This window comes from Engraulis encrasicolus, chromosome 17, assembly GCF_034702125.1.
Source record: "Engraulis encrasicolus isolate BLACKSEA-1 chromosome 17, IST_EnEncr_1.0, whole genome shotgun sequence".
Taxonomy (NCBI): Eukaryota; Metazoa; Chordata; class Actinopteri; order Clupeiformes; family Engraulidae; genus Engraulis; species Engraulis encrasicolus.
Window position 1 is genome coordinate 28,176,874 of NC_085873.1, and position 7,784 is coordinate 28,184,657.

The window sequence follows — 7,784 nt, forward strand, 5'->3', positions numbered from 1 at the left end:
GGGTGACGGACTCATATATGAACACTAGATACCAGAGGTGTCAAAAGTAGAAGTAAAAATACATTTATGGTGTAAGTACAACACTGTTTTTTAGAAAATGCGCTCAACTCCCAACTGTTTCTTACAAGGTCTTCGAGTGCGAGCAAACAGCAAAGTTCATGTTTAGAAAAAAGCTGCACTCTCAGGTGTAATTCTTGCAGTTTTAATCTACTGGGTTAGCATGACAGACAGACGTTTCGGCCTAAACCTTCTTCAGCGTCTTCTAGTGTTTAAGTACAACACTAGCACATGATATTACATAGCTGTTGCACCATTTGCTCCATTGTACCTAATGAGGAACAGTATATGGACTGAATTGTTATTGAAAACACTAAAAACCTAACAAGAGCCCACCACAAACTTTATCCAACCAGTGCAGAGTCAGCTGATCGTAATACAAGTACACTGGTCTACTCGTTACTCAGATAAGTTACCTGTGTTGGAAGGAACTCGTGTATCTTTTTATAACTTGAACTTTTACTTTTTTGACACCTCTGCTACATACCACACTGACCACTCCCTTGCATGAGAACTAATGGCTGAAGTCAGATTGCCTTCACGTTGCTGCCATCAATCAGTGACAAGGTTATACGCACATTTCCTGGTATATGGCGGTAAAATCCATGAGAAATATCAGTATACCGTGCTAAGATGGTGGAGCCCATGGTTGAGACATGCCAAAAGGCAGTAACTTGCCATCAATCGACAACAAGCTTGGCGATGCGCACATTATCCAGTTGACTTTCAGTTGAGTGTCAATATGTTTTTGTCTTCATCAGACAATAAAGACTTCTACTTCTTTGTGTATGGACAGAAAGGTGGACCGAGACAGAATGTTACAGAGAAAGAGAGAGGGAGAGAAAGAGAAAGAGAAAGAGAGGAGGAGGGATCAGCAAATCACCTCAGGATGGACATGAGGCCTTGGGTAACTGTGCCACTCTGGGGCGACATTGCGAAAATCACCAAGTCGCACTATTAACATGCTAATTCTGTGTTATCACGCGATTGCAATAATTATATGGTATTAGTGGTTAGTGAGTGGGGGCGGGGCGGGGCGCTGGAGGGGGCGTCACTCGGGGCACCAGTCATTGTAGGATCCCCACTGGTGCCGCCCACAGTGAACCGAAGATCAATCATAGGAGCCCACCACTGATGTACACTAGGGGCCAACTGAGGCATTTTGCTAACACTTTATTGTAGCCTCTACTGTAGATGGGGTCGGCGGTGGGCCTATTCACCATTGCGGAAAATACTCAACTACATCCTAACATTGCTAAGACATTATTGGGAGCCTTGAGTAACAGATTAAGACATAGCCATTACAATTTTGGTGACAGAAAGGTTATGACTTAGGCTCCGCGCTAAGGGGTCAAAGTTCACATGTTAGCCACTAGTACCTACACTATGGGTCGATTAGAAACGGAAGGCAGTGGCTCGATGACTCCCCTCCTACATAAACAGTCTCTGATCAAATATGTGAAGTTAGCTGATGAGGCAGCCATTACAAACGGCACTAACGAGTGCGCTGCCCTGCACATTTGATGCTACGGCGATTCTATGGCTGGAGTTATGTTCATCACGTTAGCGCTTAGCTTACGCATGCTATTTGAACAGTAAATGACCGCCAGACGGCAGTCTAGCGACGGCATATTTAGATACTACAATGTTGATTTATCCCTTCGATTCTCAATATCTACCTACATAAGTGTCAGAATAAAGAGCATTATAAGGTAGTTGCTTGGGTGGTAGCCATGTTTGTTTTAAGGTACCCTGTTGAGAGGGAGGTGGCACACAGCATTTTGGGTACAAGGCAGCACCAAGTCAACATCTGATGTTGCCCTCAAATATCCCTGTTACGCCCTCAATTGCAGTGAACTGCCAAGGGAGGAAATAAAGCAATTTTTCGTTTCGAATCACACTTGGTGACACGATGTCCCGTTAGCTCACTGGAAGGCCAGCTGCCTTTCCCGCTTCGAATCGACCCTATATATGAAGGACTCCCTGGAAGAAGAGGTTTCTTCTCACCTCAATGGGACTTTCCTGATTAAATAAAGGTCAAATATATAAATAAAATGCCTAACTCTCTGTATATGTGACGTATAAGATTAAGCACAATTAATCATTTGTTAGCCGTGTATTCACAAATTGCTTGTTCACTGCCAGTAGGGCCTTTATTACTGATATAACCGTAATAAGGACCTTAACACATGTCTTATACTGTATGTCATACAGACACACAGTATACAGTATACAGACAGTAAAGGCTTAAGATGTGAATACTATTGTGTGTTACCGACATTATAAATATATATTTTTTGATTGGAGTGATGCGCAAAGTAGAGAGTTTATTACGACAAGTTATATGTTTTATATCAAATTGTTTAAAAATGAATACATAATAATTTATATTTTTATACTTAGTTTTGTTCACACTCTTTCTTTCCAGACAGCTCAGTGTTTTTTGTTTCCCAGTGTATTTTTAAGCTTAGACCTGAAGGAGTGGTTCAGAGTTTTCAAATACTTTTTTGAATGCTATGCTAGGTGAGACAAGCCTCTTGGCAGCTTTCCAGGTATTTGGAGCAGTATGAGCATTTCTTTTCAATATGGGGCACCAGCTTTCCCTTGTTGTATCATTTTTTTAAAGGTGCACTGTGTAATTTTTTAGTAGTTTATTTCCAGAATTCATGCTGCCCATTTACAAATTTTACCCTTTTCACAAATAATTACCACCACCACCAAAGTATTCATTAAGACTGGAAAATTGCCCTTTTCATACATGACAAGGTGGATCAGCTGGATGTCAGCAATTTTGAATTTCCAGAAATTGACAAATTTAGCTACAGAATTAACTGTACATTGGTCATAATAGTAAATATTAATTTATTATTTCTGAAACACGCATGCCAATTTTAGCAATAAGTAGCACAGTTACAATGAGTGGCATAGTTGCAATACCTACTCCGGCCCACCATCCTACACAGTGCACCTTTATTCATTACATGTGATTTTTATATGAAAGGCTGTTGTTTATCCTCTGTGTTCTTAATCTCTTGAGTAAAGATTTGGCGTCTTTTCATAGAGCTTTCCATAGTAACTCTTCTGTTCATATTCATAAATAAAACATAATACAAATAAACAACTTGTCATTGACATTTTATTTCCATTTGACATGTTAAAATAACATGTTACATACGTACATAACCTCCAACCATTTATACTGACTTGAAATGTGTCATATTTACACAAGGAGAAGGATGAATTAAGTTCCATGTCAGTCTGTCATTTGTCAACAGACAGCAGCCACACCCCTTTCCAACACATACACGCAATTAAAAAATTCCAGTTCATACCAAGCTAATCCATCCATCCATCAACTGGTGGTTTCTCAGTACAATATCTGACGTCGTTTGCTTGAATGGCTTATGTAATGTTTATTGACTGACAGCTTCATAATGCCACAAAGCAAGAAAAAAAAGATGACACACTTGCACACACTGACACAGATACTGTACTGTAGCTATGGATAGCATTGCCGGGGGAAAGGGGACAATTCCAAGAACATGGTTAAGTGATAAACCTGAGTAAGTTTACCTATAGGGCTTTCAGGCCGACCAGAACGGAGCCGGAGCCGGTGCCCGCACCAGTTACGTTCAGCACTAAAGTGCATTTCTGCGAAACGCCCGTGTTCATATCGGGCTCTGAACTTTTCCCGCACGTGACTGTGTTACCCGGACGAAACTGCTGACGGCCACGCTGTCGTCACGGTTCGCAGAGAAAAACCTAGTATTTTGTGGTTCGCATTGCGAACCAACTTTCCGGTTCGCGAACGCAAATATCTGTGGCGTGAACACGACGGCCGGTTCGCGATTAGGTGCGGGAACGGGCTCCAGCACGGTTCTCAGTCGGTCTGAACGCGCTACTACAGGAAGTGGTAAACCTAAAATATACCCCACAGCAGTGGTCTCCAAATGGCGGCCCGTGGGCCAGATCCGGCCCGGGCATGGCAAACATTTGGCCCACAATGAGTTTGGACCAAATGAAAACATATATGTGTGCTATCTGTGGCCATACGGTCGGTCAATTTGTTTGGCCCTCAGCCTCATTTGCGCTACGTAATTTGGCCCTCGGGGAAGAACAGCTGGAGACCACTGCCCTACTGGCATCATGTGAAGAAAATGAGGACTCCCAGCTCTACTTGGGTAAGCGGTTAGGGCGTCAGACTTGCAGCCCAAAGGTTGCCGGTTCGACTCCCGACCCACCAGGTTGGTGGGGGGAGTAATTAACCAGTGCTCTCCCCCATCCTCTTCCATGACTGAGGTACCTTGAGCATGGTACTGTCCCGCCGCACTGCTCCCTTGGGGCGCCATTGGGGGCTGCCCCCTTGCACGGGTGAGGCATACATGCAATTTCCTTGTGTGCAGTGTGCAGTGAACACTTGTGTGCTGTGGAGTGCTGTGACACAATGACAATGGGAGTTGGAGTTTCCCAATCAGACTTTCACTTTCACTTCCACTACTATTAGATGATTTACCACTATCTCAAGGTTAATTTCACCTGGTTTTGTTCTGAACCATCCTCTTGAAACACTCCCTTATTTGCATTATTTAACCTGGACCGTGTAAACACTGACAAGCTTTGCAAGTTATGCGTAACATCCACTAGGGGGAGTGCGACTCCCACTCTACACAGGGCTCCATGGAGTCAGCAGAGGGGCTGCTGTGTGGCTGTAAGCCTGGGGCCGTGGAGGGCTCCTGGGGCAGGGGGGGCTGGTCCATGCCCGAGTGCATGAGCGGCAAGTAAATGTCATCCATGTTTGGCAGCACAAACACTTTCTGTAAAGACAGAAAAAGAAAATCACTGTGAAGTGAATAAGTAGGGTACAACATCAACTCAGATAGTCAGTTTACTCTACATTAGGCCTGCAACTATACATCCAACTCAAGATTCGATTCGGTTCACAGTTTTTGACCCACGGTTCGATACACCGCACGATATAAAATAAATAAATAAATAAATAAAAAATATTAAAATATATGAATTAATAATAATAAAAATAATAATATAAATAATAATAATTTGTAGTAATATATTGTAATGTATTACAATTGTAATATATAACAACAATAATATTACATTTGTTGTTTGTCGAAAACTGTATATACTGTGTACTGTGTCATGGGTGAGCGGTTAGGGCGTCAGACTTGCATCCCAGAGGTTGCCGGTTCGACTCCCGACCCGCCAGGTTGGTGGGGGGAGTAATCAACCAGTGCTCTCCCCCATCCTCCTCCATGACTGAGGTACCCTGAGCATGGTACCGTCCCACCGCACTGCTCCCCATGGGGCGCCACTGAGGGCTGCCCCCTTGCACGGGTGAGGCATAAATGCAATTTCGTTGTGTGCAGTGTTCACTTGTGTGCTGTGGAGTGCTGTGTCACAATGACAAATGGGAGTTGGAGTTTCCCAATGGGCTTTCACTTTTCACTACTGGTTAGTATATGCTGATGATATGTTGTTATTCAAGCATTCACGTTACATTGTAGCCCCTTAATGCACACCCTACCTCCTGTGGCACGCTGTAATAGACATTGAAAGTTAACTACTATAGTACTATACTACTATGGCAGTGTACGGGGCCTTTAGAAATACAGTACGACTTGGTCATTGCCATTCTGGTAACAGCTAATCTATAATGCCGTGTCTTAAGGGGTCAAGAGTAAAAGAGCAAATGTTTTCATGTTTATTATTATTATTCTTTTTACAATAGCCGAGAAGAGCACACTTTACAAAAGGGTGCCGACAATTATGGCAGCAAGTCTCCCCAGGTGAAAAAGTGGTTCAATATAGTACAATAAAAACACAACTGAAGTGTACTTAGCATGTTAAAAGCGCACTCACACTTTTTGTGCTAAGAAAAAGTATGTTTACAATATGCTTATTTAAAGTGTACTTAAAATTAGATGTAATTAAGTTGCTCTCAAAGAAAGTACACTTTGCGAACCATACATAAAGTGCACTTAGAAGATGTTTGGCTAAAGTGTATTTAGAGGAATATACTAATAGTGTTCTAATAGTGAACTTACTAAAAGTGTATTTTTTAATAACATATTGCAATTGCACTTTTTTTAAGTGCACTTTGATTATACTTCACCCAAGTGACTTCGAAGTGTGATTTTCTATAGTGCGCTTTAAAGTAAATCACTTTAACATATTGGAAGTATACTTTTTCTAAGTGCACCATGATTGTGCTTCATCCAAATATATTCAAAGTGTGCTTACACAAAGTACATTTACCCATCATGCATCATCATGCATGTACCATCATGTAATGCACTTCTTGGAGCTCAATTTCTCAAACAGAAAGCCATTGACCTCTAAGGAATATCTTTGGTTTGCATGAAAATATTACTCATTGTTATATTCTGCGTTTATTGTAGGAGTTTTAAAATTTTAAAGTGGTACACAAAAAATGACCATGTTCCCACCGTCATTATGATGGTCACGTATATGTTCTGGTATATATAGGCTCACACTTCCCATGACATCATGGTGAGAGGTAAGTTGGAACTAGTTGTTCAAACAACAAATCAAGGGTCACCATTAATGATCAATTCAAATGATCAATTGCAGGAAGGTGGAACAAGAATGAAATAAAGTAAAATGTGTATCTGAAATCTCTGTAACAATGCAATGATTGTAAATGTCAGTCGTGCTAGGCATGCGTACTGTATCACTACTGTGACATGTGGCTGTGTGTAATGTACAAGCTCTGGGGACCAGCATGGATTGTACTATTACATTTATATTATTTCACTTGGGAGTGTACTGTAAATATACTTCAAGCATACCTGTTATATATTTACAATACTTAATATGATATACTTTTTACAGACTTAAAATGTTCCAATGTAGTCCAAAGAAGCATGAAGTTAATATACTTTTATTGTACTTCTAGTAACAATAAAATGTTATAGAAGTGTACTCAAGCACACTATTAATGCCATACGAATGCATGAAAAGCGTGTTTGGAGCATACTTTCAAAAGTATGCTTGTAGTGCACTTAAAGTTGTCCAAAAGCGGTGCCAATTTAGCATCCTCAGTGTGCTGCAAGTGTGCTGAAGTACTGCTTTAGTAGTGCTTCAGCGCACTAATAGTGCAATGAAGTGCACTTTAAATCGCCGAAAATAGTACACTTTGTACTAAGTACGGTCAAAAAAAGTACACTTTAAGTATATGGGTTTTTCACCTGGGTCACTACCGTAACCTCTTCTGTGATCATTAAAGTTACTCTTCTCTACTCTGACCTGGAATTCGTCCTGTAGTTTCTTCTGGATCCACTCGGTGACGTGGCAGAAGGTGACCTCCCTCTCCCCCAGCTTGGGACGCACCCGCAGGTCCAGCCGCGGCGGGTCACAGAAACTATACCTAGAGCAGAGGAAGGGGGGGCGGTCATTAGAAAACAGTAGAGTAGAATTGGTGCATCCCAAAACCCATCCAAGTATAACAGCAAGCAAGCATCATAAATACATTGAAAAGAAGAAAATGATTAAAGTCGCAGTTGATCCTACATCAAAGATAGATAGATTATTATAATGCAGTTCTTAATGGGAACATTAGTCTATTTTTGGACTTAAGGTTTTTGGGGTTTTTTTTAGGTTTTTTTATTCAAGTTTTTTTTTAATACAGAGCATTTTCCTAGTGGGGTGACAGTTTGTAGGGTCCGATACGGTTTTTTTTGCTTGTTTGT

The 7,784-nt window shown here is 41.3% G+C and overlaps 1 protein-coding gene across 1 annotated transcript in view; it reads right to left on the reverse strand.

Annotated features, from left to right (window-relative positions):
* Positions 1-4,697: 4,697 nt before the first annotated feature.
* tex2l (testis expressed 2, like) overlaps positions 4,698-7,784 on the reverse strand; it is a 33,897-nt gene continuing 30,810 nt past the window's right edge. Inside the window, exons 11-12 of the mRNA XM_063220901.1 lie at positions 7,342-7,462; positions 4,698-4,871 (exon numbers count right to left, since the gene is read on the reverse strand). Coding sequence (XP_063076971.1) covers positions 4,698-4,871; positions 7,342-7,462 — 295 coding nt within the window. The remainder of the gene's footprint in view (positions 4,872-7,341; positions 7,463-7,784) is intronic.